The sequence below is a fragment of the Salmo salar genome, chromosome 06 (assembly GCF_965601325.2).
Source record: "Salmo salar chromosome 06, fSalSal1, whole genome shotgun sequence".
NCBI lineage: Eukaryota > Metazoa > Chordata > Actinopteri > Salmoniformes > Salmonidae > Salmo > Salmo salar.
In genome coordinates, this window is record NC_138296.1 from 44442686 (window position 1) to 44469855 (window position 27170).

At 48.3% G+C, this 27170-nt stretch overlaps 1 protein-coding gene across 3 annotated transcripts in view; it reads left to right on the top strand.

Moving 5' to 3' along the window:
* The window catches only part of LOC106607288 (zinc finger protein 385D), a 181643-nt gene that overhangs the window by 107026 nt on the left and 47447 nt on the right, over positions 1-27170 (top strand). Inside the window, exon 1 of one of the 3 annotated variants that reach the window (XM_014204104.3) lies at positions 6257-6621. The exons of the other annotated variants lie outside the window; for them this stretch is intronic. Coding sequence (XP_014059579.1) covers positions 6612-6621 — 10 coding nt within the window. The 5' untranslated portion in view covers positions 6257-6611. Of the gene's footprint in view, positions 1-6256; positions 6622-27170 lie in introns of those variants that run through there. 3 annotated transcript variants of the gene reach the window in all.

The following is a 27170-nucleotide window of genomic DNA, read 5'->3' on the forward strand; positions in this document are numbered from 1 at the left end:
CTCACTCACGCACGCACACTCTGAGGCCAGTTATCAGCGGCCCAGCAGCGGAGCGGAGGGCTACAGAGGATGTAATTTCACTGGAGTGGAATGTGACAGCTTGACCTTCTCCCTCTCTCTCTCCAGGGCCCCCATCCTCATCACCATAGATACCTGGCTCCGCCGGGCACCGCGCTACACCCATATAGCCGTATTATTATCAACACCACTACCATCACTACTATACTCCCCCTCCGATATCAAACAATCACGGTTGAACTCATTTGCCCATCATAGTCAAGAGGAGCCCAAACACAACTCCACTGTGGTGACCTCTCTAGCCGTCACAGGGAGCCATTATGCCCTGTGGAGTTTCATCGTGCCTGGGTTAGACTAACTCAACTCTGTCCCGGGTGAGGCTTGTTGTGGATGTTGATGATGTTGCGTCTAGTGTTTGGTAACATACAATCTGACGCCTGTTTCTGGGTGCTTGTGTAGAGTAGTGGATATGCCTTGACTCACAGTCTGACTGAACAGCACTCCTCTGCGAAGACACTGATCGTACTAGCTGTCCTTTCATAATGCTCTCTATCTCCCGCTGAAGGACAATGGGCTGTGTCATGGCTGGTGAATCTAAAGCGGAGAGCCAGCCTCTCTCATTAGCCCTGGCTCTCTCATGCCTGTGTGGGCTATATGGTTGGCACAGTGGTTGGCAGGGCTAGTCGGCTGGTACAGCTGCCCTCCATACCCACAGTCTGCCATGAGAACTGGGGGTCCATGGCTACTGTGGTTTATACACTACAGTCAAGGACACCTTGGCTAGCCGTGCTTGTCCCTGGAACCTCTACTGAGCAGCTGAGGGACGGAGGAGACTTCTCTAGCACCAGAGTCTGTGGAGGAAATGCACCTGATTCCAAACTCCTCCTGTGGTTTCTGACGTTCTGTGTGTATCCCGTATAGTCTACCTGCTCCTAGCACACTTCACCATCACCCTCTCTCAACTCACACCAATAACATCCTCTTCAACTCACCGCCAGTCTGCCCGCCTCACACCACAAAAGAATACAGAGAGAAGGAGGGAGATGGAAAAAAGAGGGGGAAGAGCAACAAGATGGAGGTAGAGAGAGGGAAGTCAGATATTAGATGGAGACACCGATTGGGGGGGGGAGAGAGCAGAACGAGGAAGGATGGAAGGAGGGAGGCGAGCAGAGAGAGGGAGAGATGGAGGAAGGGGTAGAGGGAAAGCAAGGGAGCGATTTAATGGTGTAATTAAGTTCCTGATAGCACTCTGGGAGATGTGCTTTGGCCAGGCTCCAGTAGAGCTTAGCACTACACCAAGGCTCTTCAGCCTGCTCTCCTCTCCTGCCTTTAGAGGAACACACACACACACACACACACACACACACACACGAAGTTAAACACACTCACACCGCACAAACACACAGACACATGGTTTCTAGCTCACTCTGTCACACACAAACACACAAACTCAGTCCATGTACAGTTGACCACACAGAGAGACACACACACTCAGCGCTGGCAGGCTCCACAACATTGCGCTAAGGCAAAAGACGAAAGACACAAAGGAGAGAGAGAAGCGATGGATGAATATGAGCAACTGTCACTCAGATCAGGCACACTCACAGCTGCAATGACATACACACATTACACACACACTGCTGCAATGACATACACACATTACATACTCACAGCTGCAATGACATAGACACATTACACACACACTGCTGCAATGACATACACACATTACACACTCACTGCTGCAATGACATACACACATTACACACTCACAGCTGCAATGACATACACACATTACACACTCACAGCTGCAATGACATACACACATTACACATACACTGCAGCAATGACATACACACATTACACACTTACAGCTGCAATGACATACACACATTACATTTACATTACATTTACATTTACGTCATTTAGCAGACGCTCTTATCCAGAGCGACTTACAAATTGGTGGGGGGGGGGGGGGGGTTAGAAGGATTACTTTATCCTATCCCAGGTATTCCTTAAAGAGGTGGGGTTTCAGGTGTCTCCGGAAGGTGGTGATTGACTCCACTGTTCCACCATTGGGGTGCCAGAGCAGTGAACAGTTTTGACTGGGCTGAGCGGGAAGTGTGCTTCCGCAGAGGTAGGGGAGCCAGCAGGCCAGAGGTGGATGAACGCAGTGCCCTTGTTTGGGTGTAGGGACTGATCAGAGCCTGAAGGTACGGAGGTGCCGTTCCCCTCACAGCTCCGTAGGCAAGCACCATGGTCTTGTAGCAGATGCGAGCTTCAACTGGAAGCCAGTTGAGTGTGCGGAGGAGCGGGGTGACGTGAGAGAACTTGGGAAGGTTGAACACCAGATGGGCTGCGGCATTCTGGATGAGTTGTGGGGGTTTAATGGCACAGGCAGGGAGCCCAGCCAACAGAGAGTTGCAGTAATCCAGACGGGAGATGACAAGTGCCTGGATTAGGACCTGCGTTGCTTCCTGTGTAAGGCAGGGTCGTACTCTGCGAATGTTGTAGAGCATGAACCTACAGGATCGGGTCACCGCCTTGATGTTAGCGAAGAACGACAGGGTGTTGTCCAGGGTCATGCCAAGGCTCTTAGCACTCTGGGAGGAGGACACAATGGAGTTGTCAACCGTGATGGCGAGATCATGGATGGGCAGTCCTTCCCCGGGAGGAAGAGCAGCTCCGTCTTGCCGAGGTTCAGCTTGAGGTGGTGATCCGTCATCCACACTGATATGTCTGCCAGACATGCAGAGATGCGATTCGCCACCTGGTTATCAGAAGGGGGAAAGGAGAAGATTAATTGTGTGTCGTCTGCGTAGCAATGATAGGAGAGACCATGTGAGGATATGACAGAGCCAAGTGACTCGGTGTATAGCGAGAATAGGAGAGGGCCTAGAACTGAGCCCTGCGGGACACCAGTGGTGAGAGCATGTGGTGCGGAGACAGATTCTCGCCACGCCACCTGGTAGGAGCGACCTGTCAGGTAGGATGCAATCCAAGAGTGCGCCGCACCGGAGATGCCCAACTCGGAGAGGGTGGAGAGGAGGATCTGATGGTTCACAGTATCAAAGGCAGCAGATAGGTCTAGAAGGATGAGAGCAGAGGAGAGAGAGTTAGCTTTAGCAGTGCGGAGAGCCTCCGTGACACAGAGAAGAGCAGTCTCAGTTGAATGACCAGTCTTGAAACCTGACTGATTTGGATCAAGAAGGTCATTCTGAGAGAGATAGCAAGAGAGCTGACCAAGGACGGCACGCTCAAGAGTTTTGGAGAGAAAAGAAAGAAGGGATACTGGTCTGTATTTGTTGACATCGGAGGGATCGAGTGTAGGTTTTTTGAGAAGGGGTGCAACTCTCGCTCTCTTGAAGACGGAAGGGACGTAGCCAGCGGTCAAGGATGAGTTGATGAGCGAGGTGAGGTAAGGGAGAAGGTCTCCGGAAATGCTCTGGAGAAGAGAGGAGGGGATAGGGTCAAGTGGGCAGGTTGTTGGGCGGCCGGCCGTCACAAGTCGCAAGATTTCATCTGGAGAGAGAGGGGAGAAAGAGGTCAAAGCATAGGGTAGGGCAATGTGAGCAGGACCAGCGGTGCCGTTTGACTTAACAAAAGAGGATAGGATGTCGTCAACCTTCTTTTCAAAATGGTTGACGAAGTCATCCGCAGAGAGGGAGGAGGGGGAGGGGGAGGAGGATTCAGGAGGGAGGAGAAGGTGGCAAAGAGCTTCCTAGGGTTAGAGGCAGATGCTTGGAATTTAGAGTGGTAGAAAGTGGCTTTAGCAGCAGAAACAGAGGAGGAAAATGTAGAGAGGAGGGAGTGAAAAGATGCCAGGTCCGCAGGGAGGCTAGTTTTCCTCCATTTCCGCTCGGCTGCCCGGAGCCCTGTTCTGTGAGCTCGCAATGAGTCGTCAAGCCACGGAGCAGGAGGGGAGGACCGAGCCGGCCGGGAGGATAAGGGACATAGAGATTAAAACGATGCAGAAAGGGAGGAGAGGAGGGTTGAGGAGGCAGAATCAGGAGATTGGTTGGAGAAGGATTGAGCAGAGGGAAGAGATGATAGGATGGAAGAGGAGAGAGTAGCGGGAGAGAGAGCGAAGGTTGCGACGGCGCAATACCATCTGAGTAAGGGCAGAGTGAGTAGTGTTGGAGGAGAGCGAGAGGGAAAAGGATACAAGGTAGTGGTCGGAGACTTGGAGGGGAGTTGCAGTGAGATTAGTAGAAGAACAGCATCTAGTAGTAGCATCAAGCGTATTGCCTGCCTTGTGATTAGGGGGGGACGGTGAGAGGGTGCGGTCAAAAGAGGAGAGGAGTGGAAAGAAGGAGGCAGAGAGAAATGAGTCAAAGGTAGACATAGAGAAGTTAAAGTCACCCAGAACTGTGAGGGGTGAGCCATCCTCAGGAAAGGAACTTATCAAGGCGTCAAGCTCATTGATGAACTCTCCAAGGGAAACTGGAGGGCGATAAATGATAAAGATGTTAAGCTTGAATGGGCTAGTGATTGTGACAGCATGGAATTCAAAGGAGGAGATAGACAGATGAGTCAGGGGAGAAAGAGAGAATGTCCACTTGGGAGAGATGAGGATTCCAGTGACACCACCCCGCTGACCAGATGCTCTCGGGGTATGCGAGAACACGTGGTCAGATGAGGAGAGAGCAGTAGGAGTAACAGTGTTTTCTGTTGTAATCCATGTTGCCGTCAGCGCCAAGAAGTCGAGGGACTGGAGGGTAGCATAGGCTGAGATGAACTCTGCCTTGTTGGCCGCAGACCGGCAGTTCCAGAGGCTGCCGGAGACCTGGAACTCCACGTGGGTCGTGCGCGCTGGGACCACCAGGTTAGAGTGGCAGCAGCCACGCGGTGTGAAGCGTTTGTATGGCCTGTGCAGAGAGGAGAGAACAGGGATAGACAGACACATAGTTGACAAGCTACAGAAGAGGCTACGCTAATGCAAAGGAGATTGGAATGAAAATTACACACTCACAGCTGCAATGACATACACACATTACACACACACTGCTGCAATGACATACACATACACACATTACACACACACTGCTGCAATGACATACACACATTACACACTCACAGCTGCAATGACATACACACATTACACACACACTGCTGCAATGACATACACATACACACATTACACACACACTGCTGCGATGACATACACACATTACACACACTAGCATGCTCTTTTTTATACAAGCACACATACACATTGCATATCATTCACTCCTTCTAAAACCTCACAGAAATAACCCCCTTACACACACACCCTCTCTCACACACACACACGCACGCATACACACACACACACCCTCTCTCACACACACACACGCACGCGCACACACACACACACACACACACACATACACACACACACATACTCACAGAGCAGCCAGTTTCCCTCAAAGCTTATCTTTAATAGCTTTAAAAGTCTCTGCTGCCTCTCCCTCTTTGTACAGTCAGTCTGTCTAGTTTTATACTAGCTGCTGCTGCTGGCTGACTGGCAGCAGAATCACTCCTCACTTATCAGTGTGTGTGTGTGTGTGTATCCATCTCTCTCTCTCTTCTCTCTTTCTCACTCTCTCTCTCTTTCTCACTCTCTTTTGCTCGTGCTCTCTCTTTCTCTTCCTCTCTCCTCTCTCTATCTCTCTATTTTTCTCCGTAACCAAGCAGGGCCTTGTCACTATGCTGCTGGGTGACAATACTCAAATTCCATTAGGGTGACCTTTGTCCATCAATTTAAGGGTCAGGGTTCAACCCAGGTACCCATGAAGTGTTGGACTACACAGGGGTGGAGTAGTCAACCTATTCCAAATAGGGCTCCCTTATTGTATTTTTCACCGTTTAGCCACTAATGGGATGTGTAGTGTGGCTGTAAATGTGTGATCGAGGCATATCAATTATCACCTTGACCTGGCTCCTCCCTGCATCAGGGAGAATGACATTACTCTTGTAGCCGTTTCACAAAGCCGTTATCTAAGAGACAATATGCGCTATGAGGACTGTTAAAATAACACCAGCTTATTTTCCCATCTGCGCTGTCCGTTCAGGTTTAACGTCGTCCAGCTGAGCAAGAAATAGAGAGCGAGAGAGAGAGAGAGAGAGAGAGAGAGAGAGAGAGAGAGAGAGAGAGAGAGAGAGAGAGAGAGAGAGAGAGAGAGAGAGAGAGAGAGAGAGAGAGAGAGAGAGAGAGAGAGAGAGAGAGGGGGGGGGGGGGGGGGGGGGTGCAAGCAACCCCTCATCTCTCCATTCCCCTTCCCTCGCCTCCTTCGGGCCACGCGGAGCAGCAGATCAATATGGGTTTTAATTGAGGTGCGTGTGTATCATTCTTCTGAGTTGTAGTAGTTGGGATCTGTTGGGATTTGTCCCCGAGGAAGAAAAGGATTGCAAAGAGAGAGCGACAGAGACTGGGAAATAGGACAGAATATATAGCAGTCCCTTCTTTTAGATGTGTTTGTTTAATAAACTCCCGGAGCGGAGCATATGATACTTGTGCGTCGTTGCATGCACTTATTTTTCTGGGGATACCGCGTAATATTTACGCGCTGTGAAACACCGAGCTGGAGCGAAGTCTATTCGGTCCTGGACGCACGATGCTGATCGGTAAGTCTCGAGCTTTTTACCTTTTATTCAGAATCCGCGCTGATGTGGCTTCGAGGGTCCGCTGTCCGTTCTTTCATTTCTGGAGACGTGTAGCACACGGTCGGGCGCCTAGAACATATGACTGAAGCACTGGTCGGTTTAGCCTTTTTAAACATATGTGAATTTTACATAAAATATGACAACGTTTTATAGAAATATAGCTTTGTAAGTTGTACGCACTAGCGGGAAGACCAGTGCGCAGTTGAATTCTCAAATTTGAATGAGGGACAGTCAAATTCAGACGCAGATTAATGTGCAGTGTTGGGTGGTAACTGTAGCCTATGGTATTTATTTGTTTGTTTATTCTTCTGAAATACACAAGTGGAGTATTTGTCTTGCCAGACCATTGGAAGTGTAGGATACCGCAGCGACCCGAAGATTACGCACTATGATCCCGTAAAATCTCCTTCAAGTTCGGAGTTGTGGATCATCAGTGACGTTAAGCCTGCAAATATTTATTCCTTATATTAACCATTAAAATGTTAGTTTTCTTTAAGATATTACATGCTATCGAAAGTAGTCTACCGGTAATTTTTGGGACAAAATCTTAGGCTACCACAGAATGAATCCCCTTTTTGGAATGATGAGATATTCATATTTGAACATTTCTTGTGTGATTTATCTTCAAGGACGAATCCATTGTATGCCAAACTTTTTTATATTCAACAAATATGAATTTATCTGCTGTTTTGATGTTGAGCTTGAGTTGATCTCTCCTCAACTTGACGGGTGCGTAGGCTATCGGTCTCATACCTGTGAAAGCTTGAATTAAATATTTACAGAAAGCGCTCCGCTAATGCATTTGAAAAGCAACGCGGCTCCTTGTTGGTTAACTATAATAACGTCATTATTCATGTTAGACCTTAGAAACGAAATCTGAAAGTGAATGATTGCCTTATTAAAACACGGTCCTCTCCGGGATTCTGCTTCTACAATGATGCGGGGGGATGTCTCGACGACTCATGGTTCACAGTCGCGTCATCTATAGACTTTCTGTGGTATAGGCTATTGCAATAGGTTAATCAATTTCGTTTATATTGTCAGTAATAATTCATCTTACGTTTTGTATTTTTAAGATATAGATGTAGTACATATGTATCGATTGTCTGCATAGTATTGAGGATTTTTCCTTTGAGAAAGACAAAGAGGCTACTCAATAGACAGGAATTCAGTGATCAACACACACTGGTCAATTTGCATTATGGGTTATATTACACCATTAAGCAAAATCACAAAATCCTATTATAGATCTGTATGCATTCACTACTGTAAATCGCTCTGGATAAGAGCGTCTGCTAAATGACTAAAATGTAGATCTGCCATGGCCTGCCCTCTACATAGGAGCCACCTGCCCTCTATACATAGGAGCCAAGGAGATAATGATGACAATATGAATATAATATGCAATAGATATCTTATATAGTATAGGCTTATTTTCTACCAGTACTTTATTATTTTTTTCCTTATAGGCCAAGGTTACAGGAACATTGGAGCAACCTTGACTGGTTGTCTTGCTGTTCCCCTCTGGATCTCGTCACAGTTGCCTCTGAGAAACTGAAACAAGATTTATGACCCTATCAGTCCACTCTGAAATGGAGGAATTTGCCGTTTGCTCTTAACATGATCCTGCAACCCATGACAACGTTGAGGCAGTCTGTGTATTGGTAGTGTGGTTGAGAGGGGTGTGAGAGAGAAGACAGACAGATGTACTGCATGGCTGAGACTACACTAACCTAACACTGCTCTGCTGCCATTTTACTGCCCTGCCAGAGTCACTACTGGAATGTATGTGTCCTATATGACATCAACTCTGTCTTTACATCTTTCCAACTTAGAGAGAGAGACAGAGCACACACACACACACACACACACACACACACACACACACACACACACACACACACACACACACACACACACACACACACACACACACACACACACACACACACACACACACACACACACACACACACACACAGGGCCCCCTCCAGGGATGATGGATATGTCTTTAACTGAGATTGCGGGGTGCTCACAGATCCCAGAGCTAGCTCTTAAAATGGCTTCGGTAAAATGCACTGATGAGTCGTGCAAATGGTTCCCATTAGCATTTCTCCAGATCTTTATTCCTGTTCGTAATGCCTTCCTGGCAGTCCTACAGGGGAGACAGATGCATGTGGAGCACAAAGCTGCCAAGGAGATGTATGGTAGAGTATTTAGGAGGTCTATTTTACTGTTCTGTTCTCACCTAGACCCTCACCACTGGCATCGGACAAGCCATAAACTGAAATCACCCCACCCATCAGACTGTGGTGCATAAAAACACAGGCACTTTTCAGACACAGTTTGGTGGGGCAGAGCGGGATCTCACACACACACAGTTCCTTGTGGATATACTGACTGTCCAATGACATCACCATAGTCTTGTGTGAGTGGGGAAAGGTTTGTGGTCTGACCTACACTGTGTGGCTGTAGGGGGAGGGGTGGGAGGTGGGGGGGGACCTTGCCTCTAACAACTGACCCTCACTCCACCCCTTACCTGTTCTCCCACCTTACCCCCAGGCTGCAGAAGGCCTGATTATAGCCCTGCCTGTCTGTGCCTTTGGGAGGAGACTCTTTCCTTTCTTCTCCTTGGCTGCTCTTATCTGTGGGATCAGGGTAATGGGAGGGAGCTGAAAGGACAGGCTTAATCTGTGGTAAACAGGGGCCCAGACCGGGGCTAGGCCAGGCTAGGGGTAATTACAGGGGGGTAGGGTTACCCTCTGGATGGATGGATGGATGGGTGGGTGGGTGGGTGGGTGTGCAGGTAGGTAGGTAGGTACGTAGAAATGCTTACTTACAAACCCTTAACCAACAATGCAGTTTTAAGAAAATACCAACAAAAAAAGTAAGAGATAAGAATAAGGGGCGGCAGGGTAGCCTAGTGGTTAATAATAGAGACCCCTTCCCGCTCAGATCCCGTTAGCGGGATCGATTTGACAACAGCCAGTGAAATAGCAGAGCGCCACATTCAAAACAACAAAAATCTCATAATTAAAATGTCTCACACATACAAGTATTATACACCATTTTTAAAGATAAGATTCTCGTTAATCCAACCACAGTGTCCGATTTCAAAAAGGCTTTACGGCGAAAGCAAAACATTAGATTATGTTAGGACAGCACCTAAGCAAGAAAAGCCAAACAGCCATTTTCCAAGCAAGGAGAGGCGTCACAAAAAACAGAAATACAGCTAAAATTAATCACTAACCTTTGATCTTCATCAGATGGCACTCATAGGACTTCATGTTACACAATACATGTATGTTATGTTCGATAAAGTTCATATTTATATCCAAAAATCTCAGTTTACATTGGGGCGTTATGTTCAGTAATGTTCTTGCCTCCAAAACCTCCGGTGATTTTGCAGAGAGCCACATCAATTTACAGAAATACTCATCATAAATGTTGATGAAAATACAAGTGTTATGCATGGAACTTTAGATAAACTTCTTAATGCAACCGCTGTCAGATTTCAAAAAAGCTTCACTGCGAAAGCACACGTTTGCAATAATCTGAGTACGGCGCTCAGACAACAACAAGCCAAACAGAAACCCGCCATCTTGGAGTCAACAAAACTCAGAAATAGTATTATAAATATTCACTTACCTTTGATGATCTTCATCAGAATGCACTCCCAGGAATCCCAGTTCAACAATAAATGTTCGTTTTGTTCGATAAATTTCATCTTTATGTCCAAATACCTCCATTTTGTTTGCGTGTTAGGTTCACTATTCCAGGCGCGCGCTTGCTAACTCCAGACGAAAAGTCTAAAAAGTTATACTACAGTTTGTAGAATCATGTCAAACGATGTATAGAATCAATCTTTAGGATGTTTTTCTCATAAATCTTCAATAAAATTCCCACCGGACGATTCCTTTCTCTTTAGGAATGAAGATGAAGTCAGCTCGCTCCCAAGGCTGAGCGCGTGAATGAACTCATGCCTTATTCTGGGACACCTGGTTCCATGAGCTCTTGTTCGCTCCCTACTCACAGTAAAAGCCTGAAACAATGTTCTAAAGACTGTTGACATCTAGTGGAAGCCTTAGGAAGTGCAACATGACCCCGTTAACTCTACAAATTGGATAGGGATTCACTTGAAAAACTACAAGCCTCAGATTTCCCACTTCCTGGTTGGATTTTTCTCAGGTTTTGCCTGCCATATGAGTTCTGTTATACTCACATACATCATTCAAACAGTTTTAGAAACTTCAGAGTGTTTTCTATCCAAATGTACTAATACTATGCATATCCTACCTTCTGAGCCTGAGTAGCAGGCAGTTTACTCTGGGCACGTTTTTCATCCGGACGTGAAAATACTGCCCCCTATCCCAAAGAGGTTCTGACTTGCCTAGTTAAATAAAGGTAACAAAAAAAAGAAAGTAATTAAAGAGTAGCAGTAAATAACAATAGCAGGGCTATATACAGGGGGTACCGGTACAGAGTCAATGTGCGGGGACACCGGTGTCGAGGTGCCCCCACACAAATCCATGTCATTTTCAGTGTTATTGTAATCCACAGTACACCTATTTTACATTTATATTTTAGTCATTTAGCAGACGCTCTTATCCAGAATGACTTACAGTTAGTGCATTCATAAGTGCATTTAAAAGCCTTGTGTTATGAATGTGCTTTACACAATCATGGCTATAGACAGTGATATGATCTATGATGGACATTTCCAGGCATGGGCTACTTCTGTTCCATAGTCCAGTCCATTCTGCTGTATTGAGGCCATTCTGTTCTGTTCCCAGGCAGGCGGTGTGGAAGGCCAGTCTGCCTGTAGCGTTGGGTAATTGCATGGCTGTTTGATATTCCCCAGGTGTTCATGGTGTAAATCAGTGGAGCTAATTAAAAGGCTGTGGAGTTGGACTGAAGAAAAAGAAACGAGTTTGTCTGAATGCCATAGTTCACTTCTCACCAACTTCCCTCTTCGAGTTCTCACATCATCATCATACTCCACATACTAACATCACAGGGTATGGGACGTGGTACTTGTGGCATGTATGGCTGTGTCCGTGATTGTGTGTCTATGTCTTTGAGACTGTGTGTGTGTGTGGTAAGGCAGCCGTAGACATTTAGTTTGCTGCTCCTGGACAGGGACAGAGACAGAGGCAGAGACAGGCGTGATGGATGGATTTTCTGGACCTCCCATCTCCTCCTCCATCCCTCATGGTTGCCTTGGCAGTGGCAGCTCTCCAACTCTCCAGCTCCTTGTGACTTAACCCAGCTCCACCTGCCTTGTAGGGCCAGCACACTATGCACACAGAGAGACAAAATATACAGGAAACACCCTACCTCACACACACACACACACACACACACACACACACACACACACACACACACACACACACACACACACACACACACACACACACACACAGACTATGTTCTGCTATCCTCTTGGGGACCTTTCCTTTCAAAATTATATTTTCCCTAACCCTTACCATAATCCTAACCCTAATTCTAAACGTATGTCCTAACCCTAAACATAACCCCTTACCCTAAACCTAATTGTAACCCTAACCCTAAACCTAACCCCCCAAGCTTAAAATAGCCTTTGTCCTCATAGGGATGTGGGAAATGTCGCCACGAGGGAGAATTTTCGTTGTTTTACTATCCTTGTGGGGACATTTGGGGATTTTCGGTCCACACAAGGATAGAAGAACCAACCAAAGCACACACACACACACACACTTTATCTCTCTCTCTCTCACATAAACCTGGCTATCCTACCTCCCTCACCCCAGGGGCCTTGCTCTGCTCTGTATGCCTCCTGGTTGTATATGGACAGGGGGTGAGCTGGGTAGGAGCTGATTCCAAACCCCTTTATCCAGTTAGAGCCCCCAGATCCAGGTGCTGCTCTCTCTCTCTCTCTCTGTGTGTCTACTGCCTGGCTGCGTCTCTTTGTCAGCCCTCCTAACACGACACGGAGTTACTTACCTTGTTAGTCCCAGCAGAGATGCATGCTGGGTGATGTTTTCCTATGCTCTGATGGATCTGGGGGGATGGTGGTGGGCTTAACGGATTGTATAGTTCAGTCAACTAATGATGAGATGTGTCTACCTGGCCCTGCAGGGGCTTTAAAGCCAGGCCATGTTCTCTCTCTAATTTTCTCTTCTTATTGAGTGTTTCTTAGTGTTGAATAGTGCGTCATACATCTGTATGTACACCCTTGGTGTGTGGGTACGTATGTGTGTGTGTGTGTGTGTGTGTGTGTGTGTGTGTGTGTGTGTGTGTGTGTGTGTGTGTGTGTGTGTGTGTGTGTGTGTGTGTGTGTGTGTGTGTGTGTGTGTGTGTGTGTGTGTCAGCCCCTCTGGCCCGGGTCCACTGAGGGGAGTGACAGTCATTACAGTGAAGTGACACTGTGGGCTTGATTGGCCTGCCTGCTGAAGTGATGTGATGATGACTGTGTGTTAGGGGCTGGGGGAGGCTGGGGGGGAGGGCTTATGGGAGGCATATGGGGGACCCAGCAGGGGATCTGACAACATAAAAAATGTTCCCTGGAACAACACTGCTGGATGCTGAACATCAAAGCCAGTCCACTTAGCCCCTTATTCTCCAAGGCTAAAAATGATAAACAACTGAGCCTATTATTGTGTGTGTGTAGTGCATATAGGCTACGTTTTCATTTGCGTTGCCAGCTTGTGTGTGTGTGTGTCTGCGTGCGTGTCTGAGGCATGTACATTTTCATTTCCATTATATGCCTTAGTGTGTGTCTGTGTCTTTGTGTGCACAACCTCTTACCAGCTGCCGTCTCCTGGAGGCAGCTTGCTCTTTTAAAGTGAAGAGGGGGACTCGTCCTCCACTTGACTTTGAGACCTTTAGTTAGAGAAGGAACAGAGAGGACAGACCTTAACAACAGACACAAGTCGAGAGGAGAGGAGAAACAAGGACAGGAGAGAGTGTTGGTAAGGGAGATTTAAAAAGAGGTGAAAGAAGGAAAGAGCATTTCTCGTTCTTTCTATTCCAATGTGTTTCCTGGTCATCACACCAGCCAGTCTAACTTCCCTAACCCTTAAAGAATGGGTCGTGGCTCGCAAAACAAAAAACGTAATTGATTTTACCATCAAAACCAGGGAGGGCATCAATCACAACCATGTGGTTCTCTCTCAGGCACTGACCTGGAATACTCCAGGGTCCACTTCACAAAATAGAGTGCAGCGTGTGTAGAGGATGGTAGCCACCAGTATGCATAGACACACTGGATATGTCCCAAATTGTATCCTATTCCCGATATAGTGCACTACTTTTGGCCAGAGCCTAATGATCCCTGGTCAAAAGTAGTGCACTACATAGGTAATAGGGTGCCGTTTGGGACGCATCAACTGGTGGATCTGTTAGCTTTGTTAGCCGTTTGGCTGCTCACCTCAGCCTGCCTGTACTGGCTCTGTAATCTCAGGAGTATTTATTTAACAGCCCGCTGCACACTGGATTAATTAGACCTGCAGTGAATTAAATGCTTTGCCCTGGTCCTCTACCCACACACACACTACCCAGCTAGCGCATAATGTTCTGATAACCATATACTTCTTAGAGCTTGGTGAGAGCATGGTTGTCCTATGGTTATTTTGCATACAACCTTTCCACAATGTTCTGGGAATGGTGCAGGATATCCAGCTAGCACATAATGTTCTGAGAACCATATAGTTCTTATGTGGGAGTTTCAGTACTCTAGGAAAACTTTTTTCTGCGTGTTACCTCGTGGTTTTATTTAAAGTAATGTTCGGAGAACATTAAGAAAACGTTGTTCTGTTGGAAAAGTTTTGTACTTCAACATAACGTTCTCAGGTTCAATTTCAAGTCATGTTGTCAGAACGTTCAGAGAACATTAAGAAAATGTTGTGGGAAAATGTCAGTACTTCAGTATAATGTTTTCTGCAGGTTTCCTTATGGTTCTATTTAAAGTCATGTTGTCAAAACAATAAGAAAACTTTCTATAAAAAACACAAAACATTAACGTTCAAAGAACGTTATTTAAAACATATAGATTCCGTTCTCAGCATGAGCAAAACTCTTGTTAAATGTGTTCAGGTTTGTTGGCCATGCCCACACACCTGATCTTAATGAGCGCTTGTCTCCTTTTGAAATGGGTTTGTTTGAATAGACTAGAATGAACAGCTTTGTATGAGTTAAAACAACACGCTAGTTCCAACCTGGTGGCGTAGTGGACTAATTCCATGGATAGAAAACAGACAATCATAGGTTCAAATCTCTGGGTTACAATAACATGAGTTTGCATGATTAATGCCTAAGCAAATTAATTTGTGCTTGGAGTTCAAAACAGTTAGCTAACTAAGCTAACTGTTAGGTTAATTGAAGGTAATTCAATAATACTTATGATTTCTGTTCTCAGAACAATGAACAAACCTCCCAAGAAAACATTCTCAAATCCTCCCTGCAACTTAACATTTGTGTTCCCAGAACAGGCCAAATTTTCACTTCCATTCTCAGAATATATATTTTTTTAAATGCAGTTTTACCAGTCAGGAAACCTATGGCTTCGTTCCCAGAACCAATGGGAAACAAAAAAAAGTTACATTCCCATTACTTACAAGGAACCAAATGTGTTAGCCGGGAAACATCCTCCGACACACACTAATGATGAGGGGGGGGGGGTCAGAAGCAGGTGCAAGTGAAACGTTTTAATAAAATAAAACAAAACCAAGAACACAACACTAACATGAGGCATAACACCGATACACAAGAACAATACCAGATATGGGAGATTGACATAAAGGGGAGGAAATTATGAAGTTAATAGAGTCCAGGTGTGAATAGTAATGATTCACAGGTGCACATAATGATGAGTGCCAGGTGTGCGTAATGATGAATCCCAGGAACTGTGGTTAGTATTCTGGCGACGTCGTACGCCGGAGGGGAGGAGGAGGAGCAGATGTGACAGTACACACCAACTCCCAGCCCCCCCGACGTGCATCTCCCGCCACAGTATGACGAGGACGAAGAGCGGGTCAGTCCAGGCGGCAAAGGTGGAAATCACGGATGATGTTGGGGTCCAGAATGTCCTCCACTGGAACCCAACACTGCTCCTCTGGGCCATACCCCTCCCAGTCCACCAGATACTGACCTCCACGACATCGGGAGTCCAGTAGGGATCTGACAGCGTACACCGGGCACCCCTCAATGTCCGGGGGGGGGGGGGGGGGGGGGGGGGGGGGGGGTGGTGTGTCATGGGGACAACATCAGGTAGGGGACCAGGAACCACTGGCCTGAGAAGGGAGATATGAAAAGAGGGTGAGATACGGTAGTGACTGGGTAATTGTAACCTGTATGTCACCACATTGACCCTCCGGAGAACCTTGAACGGCCCCACAAACCAGGGGCTCAACTTCTTGCAGGGCAGGTGGAGTGGGAGGTTCCTGGTAGAGAGCCAGACGCGATCCACAGGGTGGAACACAGGGGTCTCACTGCGGTGACGGTCTGCCTGCTCCTGATGATGGACGGCGCGCTGGAGTCTCACGTGTGCATTGTTCCACGTGCAGGAACCACTCATGTACCACAGAAACCGCGGGGCCAGGGCCGGCTGGAAACCCAAAACACACTGGAAGGGGGTCAACCCAGTGAAGGAGTGACGTAGAGTTCTGGGCATACTCTGCACAAGGAAGGAAACATGCCCCCTCACCCTGTCGGTCCTGACAGTGACTCCTCAGGAACCTCCCCAGCTCCTGATTCATCCTGTCCACCTGCCCGTTAGCCTCACATCTGGGTATCGGCCACAGGCTAACTGTGAACCCAAGCTTCTCCAAGAAGGCCCTCCATACTCGGGATGTGAATTGGGGGCCACGGTCCGAGACGTGGCCTCCGGAAGGCCATAATGCCAAAAAACCTGTTGGAAGAGTGCCTCAGCAACCTGGAGAGCAGTGGGAAGACCAGGAAGAGTGATAAATCGACATGACTTGGAGACTATCCACTACCACCAGAATGGTGATGAAACCATCAGAAGGGGGAAGATCAGTAACAAAGTCGATGGATAGATGGGACCAAGGTCGCTGAGGCACGGGAAGCGGCAGGAGCTTCCCTGCTGGAGCATTCCAGGGGGACTTGGTTTGAGCACAAACGGAACAGGAGTTGACATACTGCGTAACATCCTGCACCAAGGTGGGCCACCAGTATTTCTCAGAGATGGATTGGGCGATAGGTCAGCGGAAGTAAAACCTGGTGAAGAAGAGGGCCCACCTGGCGTGGATTCAGTCTCCTCACTGTCCGTATGTACTCAAGGTTCCGATGGTCGGTGAGGATGACGAATGGTTAGTTGGCACCCTCCAGCCAGTCTCCACACCTCTAATGCCAACTTCAGCGCCAAGAGCTCCCGATCGCCGACGTCATAATTCCTGTGGGGGACAGTTTCTTGGAGAAAAAAGCACAAGGATACCATTTCAGTGGGTCCCCGTGTCCTTGTGACAAAACTGCCCCCACACCCACCTCTGATGCGTCTACCTCAAACACAAAAGGCAGCATGGGATCTGGGTGATTTAGCAAGGGGGCGGAGGTTAAACGCCCCTTGAGGAGACGAAAGGCCTCGTTGGCTGCTGGAGACCAAACCAACTTACGAGGCCCACCCTTGAGGAGCGAAGTGAGGGCGGCGGCTATGGTGCTGAAGTTCCTGATGAAGCGGCGGTAAAAGTTGGCAAATCCCAAAAACCATTGTAAACCCTTGGTGGTTGGGACTGGCCATGACCTTACCGCATCTACCTTCTTGTCCTCCATCCTCACTCCCTGCGGGCTGATTTGGTAGCCCAAGAAGGAGACAGCCCTCTAGTGGAATTGGCACTTGCCAAGAGGCGTTCCAGGACTGCTCGAACGTGAATGATGTGATCTTCCAGGTTGGTTGAGAAGATCAGGATGTCATCGATGTACACAATCACCTGACGTCTGAGCATGTCCCTGAACACCTCATTAACGAATGCCCGGAACACTGACGGAGCATTGGCTAAGCCAAAGGGCATAACCAAGTACTCATAGTGACCAGATGTCGTGCTGAACGCCGTCTTCCACTCATCCCCCACCCGGATGCGAATGAGATTGGGGGCACTCCGCAGGTCCAGTTTGGTGAAGAACTGAGCCCCGCGGAGCTGCTCGATGGCAGACGGCACCAGCAGGAGAGGGTACCGATACTTCGTGGTCATGTCATTGAGTCCACGGTAATTGATACAGGGACGATCCTGATATTCCTCCGGGATGTTGAGCTAGAGAGAAACCACAGGACTCTCAACCGACGTTGAACCACAGGGGACAGGAAATCAGGTCTTCTGGCATTCAGGCGACCAGTTAGGGATTCTCATCCTCGACCATGAGATGGTAGGGTTATGGCGCTGAAGCCAAGGGAGGCCAAGGAGGATCCTGTGAACTGGTGCACTGGTGATGAAGGGGATGTTTTCCTGGTGATTGGGCTCCACGAGGAGGGTGAGTGGTTGGGTGATGTGTGTGACGGTTCCGGATCCTAGAGGAGGCAAGGGTTTGATCCATAAAGTTCCCTGCGGTGCCGGAATCCACTAAAGCTGTAGACACAGGGCATGAGGGACAGTCAGCCAGAGTGATGGTACTAGAAAGAGTCTAACAGGAAGAGCAGTAGATGGAATACTCACTCCTGGTCTAGGGGATGTAACATCACGTGACTGTTCCTCTGCTCTAGTGGATCCTGGATTCTGATGTAACGGACACCGCTGGCACTTGTGCCCTCCCTGGCCACAGTACAGACAGAGCCCCAGCTGTATCTCCCTGCGTCGTTCCACCGTGGGAAGGCGAGGGGCCCCTACCTCCATGGGTTCACTTGCCAAAGGAGGGAGAGAAGCAATGGAAATGCCGACGTTTCCAGAGGTTATCCAAACGGATGGCCATCGTAATGTGCTGCCCCTAGGGTGAGGTTGTCATCCCGGCAGGCCCGTTCCGTCTGGACCGCCTCGCGCAGACCTCTTCTAAATAACGTGCTGAGCGCCGGCTCATTCCAGCCACTGGAAGCTGCCACTGTCCGGAAGGTAAGCCCATACTCAGCAGCCATCTGATTCCCCTGCTGGAGCTGAAGCTCACCCCCCTCTCTGCCATCTGCGGGATGATTGAAAATACATTTAAACAGAGCCATGAACCCCTCATAAGACTCAAGCTCTTCCTCCCTCCCAGACGGCCGTAGCATATTCCGATGCCCGCCCAGTCAGCAGAGAAATAACCGTGGCAACCTTAGACCTCTCGGTGGTGGGAGCTCCCATCTGATCTGCGAAATAGACGACGCACTGAAGACGGAAGCCACGGCATTTAGATGGTGTCCCGTCATATTTCTCCAGGAGGGATAGACGGGCGTCGCTGACCTGAGCGAGTTGCTGAATGGGCTAGTGTGCTGACTCTGTCACGACTTCCGCCGAAGTCGGTCCCTCTCCTTGTTCAGGCGTCGTTCGGCGGTCGACGTCACCGGCCTTCTAGCCATCGCCAATCCACTTTTCATTTGTTTTGTCTTTGTCTTACACACCTGGTTTCAATCCCCCAATTACTTGTTCATTATTTAACCCTCTGTTCCCCCATGTTTGTTTGTGAGTAATTGTTTGTCTTGTATACGGTTCGTTATTGTGGGCTAGGTATATTGTGTTGTATTTTGTGAATCTTGAGTAAATTACGTTGATTACTCATATCTGCTGTCCTGCGCCTGACTCTCTACACCAGCTACACACAGGCCGAATACAGACTCATTGGGTAGACTGGCTCTAGAATATCCTCCGCTGTTGAGACATTGTAGACTGCGGAGAACATCTTCCATGGCCGTCCCCAGTTGAGCCAGCTGATCACGGTGTTGATGAAGAAGGTCACCTTGTTCATTGATCATCTGGGAGAAGTCCGGTTGTCCTGCTGCTTCCATATTTTGAGTTGGTATTCTGTAATGATGGGGCGGTGAGTCGGAAGCAGGTGCAACGTTTTAATAAAACACCAAGAACACAACATTAACATGAGGCATAACGCAGATACACAAGAAAAATAGCAGATATGGGAGAGTGACATAAAGGGGAGGAAATGATGACGGTAATGGAGTCCAAGTGTGAATCGTAATGATTCAAAGGTGCACGTAATGATGAGTGCCAGGTGTGCGTAATGATGAATCCCAGGGCCGGTGGTTAGTATCCTGACGACGTCGTACGCCGGAGAGGAGGAGGAGGAGCAGACGTGACACACACGCATAAACAGTACATGGAGGTTTATCAACCTTGCTATGATGATCAGTCATACTGTTTCAACCCAGGTAAAATGTAGTCCTACTGCAGCACTATTAGACAAGGACAGAAGCAGTCAATGTGAGCGGCTTTGAACTTTTCTGTCTCAATCTCAGTGGCTCTCAGCCGCAGGTTCAAATTAAGAAGAGCAAGAGAGGGAACAGAGAAAATCGTGCAGATGGGAAAAAATAAAGGGTGTACCGTAGAGAAGAGAGGAGAACAGTGCGGACATATAGTAGGCACTCATTGTGATCCTCATTTCTCCATTGCTATTATTTGGCTATATAAATAGCAATAGAAAGAGCCTACGTCAGCCACTGTAAAGCTGACGCATGTCTTTCCTTGAGGAGTTTCTCCACCTTCCTTCTATACCTCTCAGGCCTGGAGAGCCTGGGTGACTCAATGGCATTGAAAAAGCCTAATGACGATATGGAGACTAGTGTTGGAATTATTTTATTCTTCCTGAGCAACCAGTCCCTCACTCTCAACACTCTTTATGTATCTTTCCTCTTTCAAACTACCTGTCTCTCTCTCTTTTTCTTTCTGTTTCTCATTTTCACCCTGTACCCCTTCCCCTCTATCTATCTCCAAGCCAATCTGTGTGTCTCTCTCTCTCTCTCTCTCTCTCTCTCTCTCTCTCTCTCTCTCTCTCTCTCTCTCTCTCTGCCCCTCATAGCCGTGGGAATTAGTTTTGGGTGGGCGTGCTGCGATTTTCTTTTTAGACGACAGAGGTCGGAGGGCCTGGACAAATATTTTTGCGTGTGCTGCAGATGGCTATATTGGTCCACTAATACAGGACTATTAACGGCCCATTGCATTACTTTTGTGAGAAGAGACCCCCGAAATGTATATCTTTTTTAATATTCATATTTTTTTTTATTCCTAAGTTTCAGGGGGTCCTGCAGCCCCCTCAGAACCCCTTTTTCCGTGACTATGCTCCCCCTCCCACTTTCTCCCCCTCTCTTGCACAGTGAGGGGCTCAGAGGGAATATCCAGTCTCTGTGTGTGCTGATTTCTGCAGCGCTGGCTGCCATTCTGCACATTAGCGTGTGACAATGGTTCTCTTTGAAGTGGGTTATCCTAGTGCCTAGAGCGGCTCCCAGCCTCCCAGTCCAGCCCAGCCCAGCGCTGCTGTCTGCCTGCTGCAGAAATGTGCCAGCCAACTCACTATGCAGACAGGGCCAGCTGTTAGCATGGGCACTGGCAGACAATGCACTGTCACACACACACACACACACACACACACACACACACACACACACACACACACACACACACACACACCCTCACACACTGTATCACCTCATGTGCACTCTAAACAATCACACACCTACACATGCTTTACACACACACACCCCACACATACCCATTTTCTATGTGTGTTTCTACACATCCTCAACACAGGGACACACACACATTCTGTGCCAGATAAGAGCCACTCCCATCCATCAGTTCCTCTATCAACACTCCATCCATCTTTCTCTCTGTCTGGCTCGGTCTTCTCTCTCTTGCTCTCTCTCTCCCCCACTCCTCTCTCTCTCTCTCCCCCGCTCCTCTCTCTCTCTCTCCCCCGCTCCTCTCTCTCTCTCCCCCCGCTCCTCTCTCTCTCTCCCCCCGCTCCTCTCTCTCTATAGTCCAATCTGAAGGCGTAGTAAAGCTGCTTCTTTCATTGGAGTAAATGCCTTTATCCCAGCTCCTTTATGAGCAAGCTGATAAGGAATGCCTTTTATCCAAAGCATATAGGCTTTTTTCAACACTGTGTGCGTGTGTGTGTGTGTGTGTGTGTGTGTGTGTGTGTGTGTGTGTGTGTGTGTGTGTGTGTGCGTATTGTGTTCAAACATGCAGAGTTTATTTAAGCATGTGACTGTTTTTTTTAATGCCATTTATGTGAGATTATCTCATGCATGTGTGTAGATCACGTAGAGACACACACACACACACACACACACACACACACACACACACACACACACACACACACACACACAGAGAGAAGAAAAACAGTCGACTCAGGACGGCTGAAACCTTGCTGGTTTCTTCTGCTTCTTGCAATTTTAACGTGACATTTCTGTGATTACACATAATCATATGAGGACAGTTGCGATTAAGTGGGACAAGGTAATCATCTCGCTCCCTCACTTCTGGTGTGTGTGTGTGTGTGTGTGTGTGTGTATATGATTGCTCATGCTTGCGTGTGTGTTGTGAAGGAGGTTGTCTAGGGAATTGATTAAGACTGTGGAGTGGATTTGTTGGCGGTCACAGTAGATTATCCTTGGCTGTGTTTGACTCAGTAGCTGTGTAAACTAAGCCCTGTCCAACCTACAGACTCCTGTCTCCTCTCTCCCACAGCTTTTTTCAGATTCAATTAGGATCCCCATCAGCCGACGTCAGCTGCTAGCCTTCATGGGGTCAGACACATAACGAAAAAGACATTACAGACAAAAAACACTTTACAATTGACATACATTTAAAAACATGACCGTAGACGCTACAGCTAGGTCAGGTCAGCTAGGGTAGAGGCTTCTTGTTTTATTCGTTTCTTAAAGATAATGTTGCTGTTTGCTTGAGTCATTTGAGATGGGAGTTCCATGTGATCACGGCTCTGTGTAATACTGTGCGTTGCCTTGAATTCGTTCTGGATTTGGGGACTGTGAAGAGACCCCTGGTAGCATGTCCTCTCTCCCACAGCAATGATATTGACAGGCGTTGGATGGCCTCTGATGAAGTGTGATGATTCAAATGGAACAACGACACATACGCTGGTAGGTAGGAAGTGTAATACTTTCCTTTTTTTACTGATTTTAGATTTGACAGGTCAGCCTTTATTGGCTCTCCCCTGTTTCCTCGTGTGTATTTCCTTATTTCTCTAAGACATTCATTTCTAAGTAGCTTTTTTTCATCCTACAGTTCCTGGGTCAGTCTCAGTGTAGTGATTCTCATGGTGTCCTATGTCCTTGGCCCCAGGATGAATGCGTTGTGTTGCGTTGTGTACTGCGGTCTTGCTCTCTGTGTGACTGTGTGTCTGTGACAGAGAGCAGGGCAGAGCCTGGTAATGCAATATAATATCATGTAGTAGGTTCGAGCTCTGCTCTGGCCTGGTTGGAGTTCTGCTCTCTGTGGTACCGTTCCACTTCATTTCCCCCTCTGAAGGGACGTCTGGAGGAATGAGACGTAGGCTACAGCCCGGCCCTAACTGCATCTAGTAGTGTAACCGAACACATCGTCCCCGCCGTCGCCCACACCTCCCGGCCCCCCGACACCGCCCAGCCAGCTGCCCCTGAGTGTGCCCACTCTGCTCTGTCACCCCCACCCCCCCACCGCCGGCGTACCTCCAGCGCTGAACCCACACAGAGCCCTAGGCACAGTTGCACCACTGTACCTGCAGCCCTATGAGAACATCAGGGGAAACTGCGAGAGTTGTTGGACCCAGTGTAACACACTGGATCTGTGTTTTTTTTTCCATGAGGCTGATGATTCTGTTCAGGAGGATGGTAGAATAGTAGAAAGGGGCCGATGGAACTCGACGAGGGTGAAGTGTGGTACAGTGTTGCATCTGTTCAACCTCTGGTGGTTTGACCCCAGCAGACGTTTACCCAGACAGAACATCTAAACAGAGAGAGAGGAGTGAATTCATCAATGAGGGGAGACTGTGATCACACAAACCCCATGCGCCCCTCCCATCCCCCACCCACCAGTTAAAATCACCAGCTCATTATTACAATCCAAATCCACGGTTTGTTCTTTAAGCAATATCAAAATTGTGCCAAGCTGCTGTGGCTTTGTGCTTTTGGTGTGTGTGTGTGTGTGTGTGTGTGTGTGTGTGTGTGTGTGTGTGTGTGTGTGTGTGTGTGTGTGTGTGTGTGTGTGTGTGTGTGTGTGTGTGTGTGTGTGTGTGTGTGTGTGTGTGTGTGTTTGTTTGTTTGTGTGTGTGCGGGTTTGAATTGGTGGGTGGGGGTATTTAAGGAGATACAGTGGTATAGATGACCACATGGTTCCTGACCCATATCACACCTTAGAGTATTGTGTTTGTGCTTGGAGACAGCCGGCTTATCCGTCTCGACCCAGGCATCATCCCAGACGAACAGGCTGTTCAACCCATTGACCACCCCTCTCCCTCTCTTCAGATGAATCAACAGAGTGAGTCAGAGGTCATGACAGGGACAATCCTTAAGGGTTGGGCCAAGACAAACAGAGAAGGACGTTCTGTAACAGAAAGAAGTGGATTGTAGTAATAGGATGTTGAAGTTCATACATGTCGTTGCCGTGCTAGTCCTATAGAGATTGCAGAGTGAACCTGGGTTTTATAGTAGTATCTCTCTCTGCATGTGTGTGTTCGTGCGTGCGCACGTGTGTGTCCGACCCCCAGCCATTTAGTCCAGTCCAGATTAACCCCTTAATCCTCTTTGTCTCGGGAGACCACCGGGCGGGGCCAGTCTGATCAGGTTTAGTCTGGATTAGTTGAAGTTTACTGGCATATGTTATCTTGGGGTCATAGGTTATGGACGATTGGCTGTGCTGTAACACTCCAGTGTTATGCCATCTTCTTTATCACACTGTATCTGTGTCATGGTAGTGTGTGTCTTGTTAAAGGAGAACATACTGCCACATAGTCACATGTCCTGTATCTGTCTATAGCCTTTAGCTCTGTTACCATTTCCCTCTGTCTGTCCAGTCCCCTAGGGAGTCACCGTCTAAGATTACACAGGATGAGGACTTAATCTACTGTGTGTGTGTGTGTGTGTGTGTGTGTGTGTGTGTGTGTGTGTGTGTGTGTCCCAATGACCCCCAAGCTCATTCTCCATCTCTTTATTCCATCGTATTCCCTTGCTCCCTTGGTAGGTGGCACGATTTGACGCTTGCGAACACTCCAGTGGCTTTCAATTGGGATTTATGTCCCTTTGAAATCTGCAAAGGCCTCCATGGCTGAACAGGAGAGAGGGAGAATAGAGAGGGAGAGCGAGAGATGGAGAAGGAAAGGAGAGAGATGGAGCGTTTTGTAGTTGGTTTCTCAGCTCTGTGGTTCCGCTCTCTACCTCCAGAATCTGAGGGGACAGCTCACTATATCATTCAGCTGTTTGTTATTTTGTCTAACCCAGGAGTGGGCTGCCGAACGGACAACGTGTCTATCTACCTCCCCCACTGCCTGGAGGTGAATCCCATGCATCACTCGGTGTGTGTGTCTTTCTCGCTGTCCCTCTCTCTCTCGATCCCTCTCTCTCCCTCTCTCTCTCTCCCCCTCTCCCCCTCTCATGCTCTCTCTCTCCCTCTCTCTCTCTCTCTCTCTCTCCCTCTCTCTCTCTCTCTCTCCCTCTCCTCTCATGCTCTCTCTTTCCCTCTCTCTCCCTCTCTCCCTCTCCCCCTCTCATGCTCTCTCTCTCCCTCTCTCTCCCTCTCCCCCTCTCATGCTCTCTCTCTCCCTCTCCCCCTCTCATGCTCTCTCTCTCCCCCTCTCCCTCTCTCTCCCCTCTCATGCTCTCTCTCTCGCCCTCTCCCTCTCTCTCCCCCTCTCATGCTCTCTCTCTCCCCCTCTCCCCCTCTCACGCTCTCTCTCTCCCTCTCCCCCTCTCATGCTCTCTCTCTCTCCCTCTCCCCCTCTCATGCTCTCTCTCTCCCTCTCCCCCTCTCATGCTCTCTCTCTCTCCCTCTCCCCCTCTCATGCTCTCTCTCTCTCTCCCTCTCCCCCTCTCATGCTCTCTCTCTCCCTTTTTCGCTCTCCCCCTCTGCCTCTCTCTCTCTCTCTCTCTCTCTCTCCCTCTCCCTCTCTCCCTCTCTCTCTCTCCCCCTCCCCTCTCCCTCTCTCTCTCCCTCTCTCTCTCTCTCCCTCTCTCTCTCACCCCTCCCCCTCTCCCACTCTCATGCTCTCTCTCTCTCTCCCGCTCTCTCTCTCTCTGATGTGTGTGCACGTGAGGTTTATTCCTCGGCTATCAGGTGTCGGGGGCCATTGTTCAAGCTAACTGAACTGAACCAGACTGAATTCCTGTGATTCACTTTTCTACTCCAGCCGTGTTAAAGCAAACAAATCCCATGTGGTGTTCTATATTTGACTAGACTTAAGAACCATTAGGCTGTCGGTTATTTCTTTCTCTTGTGTGTGTGTCTCTCTCTTTTTCTTTCTCTCACATTCTTTTTTTCCCCCACCCTCTTATCTCTCTGTTCCTACACTACATATCTGCTCCGCTGTGTCCTTAAACAGTTCCTAAAGTTATTCTCTGCGTTCTGTTGTTGATACAGACCGTGGCTGTACGGCTGATAGGAGTTAATGGAGTTCTTTGGTTTAATACAGAAGTGAGTGTTTATCAGTGGTCTCTGGGGCTTTGCTGAGGGGAAATGGCGAAATGTGTTTGAAATTCCTGGTGCTTCTCTTCCTCCGGCGAGTCACACTGATCCGTGCTTCTGATCTTTCTGCGCCGGCTCCTAAAAGCCAGGGGAAAGGTTACTGCAAATGTCACTCAGTGTTGGGCTGATGAGCAAGGCTCTCACTCCCTCCACCCTCCATCTTCCCCCTCTGCCCTGCACCCCATCTCCCCAGGCACATGGCCCTCTCTCCCCGCATTTTCCCGCACCCCAACCCTCATAGCTCTCACCAGCTCTTTTGACAAGAGATACAGATCAGTGGTTCCCTGCTCATCCTCTGACATGGTGTCCCCGCTCCTCCATCTCCCTCTGCCCAGCCTTGTCCCTCTGAGGCAGCCCTCCACCCCTCTCCTCTTCCAAACACCCCCAGCTATCGTCTTGTCATGGAGGTCACACACCTGTCACTACGTCTGTCACTACGTGTAAACAGGAACTGAATAATTCACCAGGTATGATGGTTGACTGGATCAGCTGAGAACCCTCATGATGATCACAGATCCATCCCAGATTATCTCTGGCTAGATCCACTCACAATATCAAGCTAATGAAAAAAACTCAGACCCACTTTGAGTCACATGACTTCCTGGATGGTTGGGCGTCCTGAACCTGTGAGATGCCTGTTTCCTGTAAGATATCCATTCCTTATTATATTCCTCGCTCATGGCATCATATCAAAAGCCCTCTAACTGATTACTAGGGTTTCATCGCCACTGCTTTTCACTGTCGTATTACCTAGAAGAGAAACGGTTTCTCTCGCCTTTTGATATTGTTTTCACTTCAGGTTCTTTTAACCAAACTGTTGATGGTTAACCTAAAGCAGAAAACCCTTTACGGTGGGTTAATGTAGTGTTAGAGGGAGAGAGAGAGAGGTATCTGAGCAGGCGAATGAGAGACATCAGA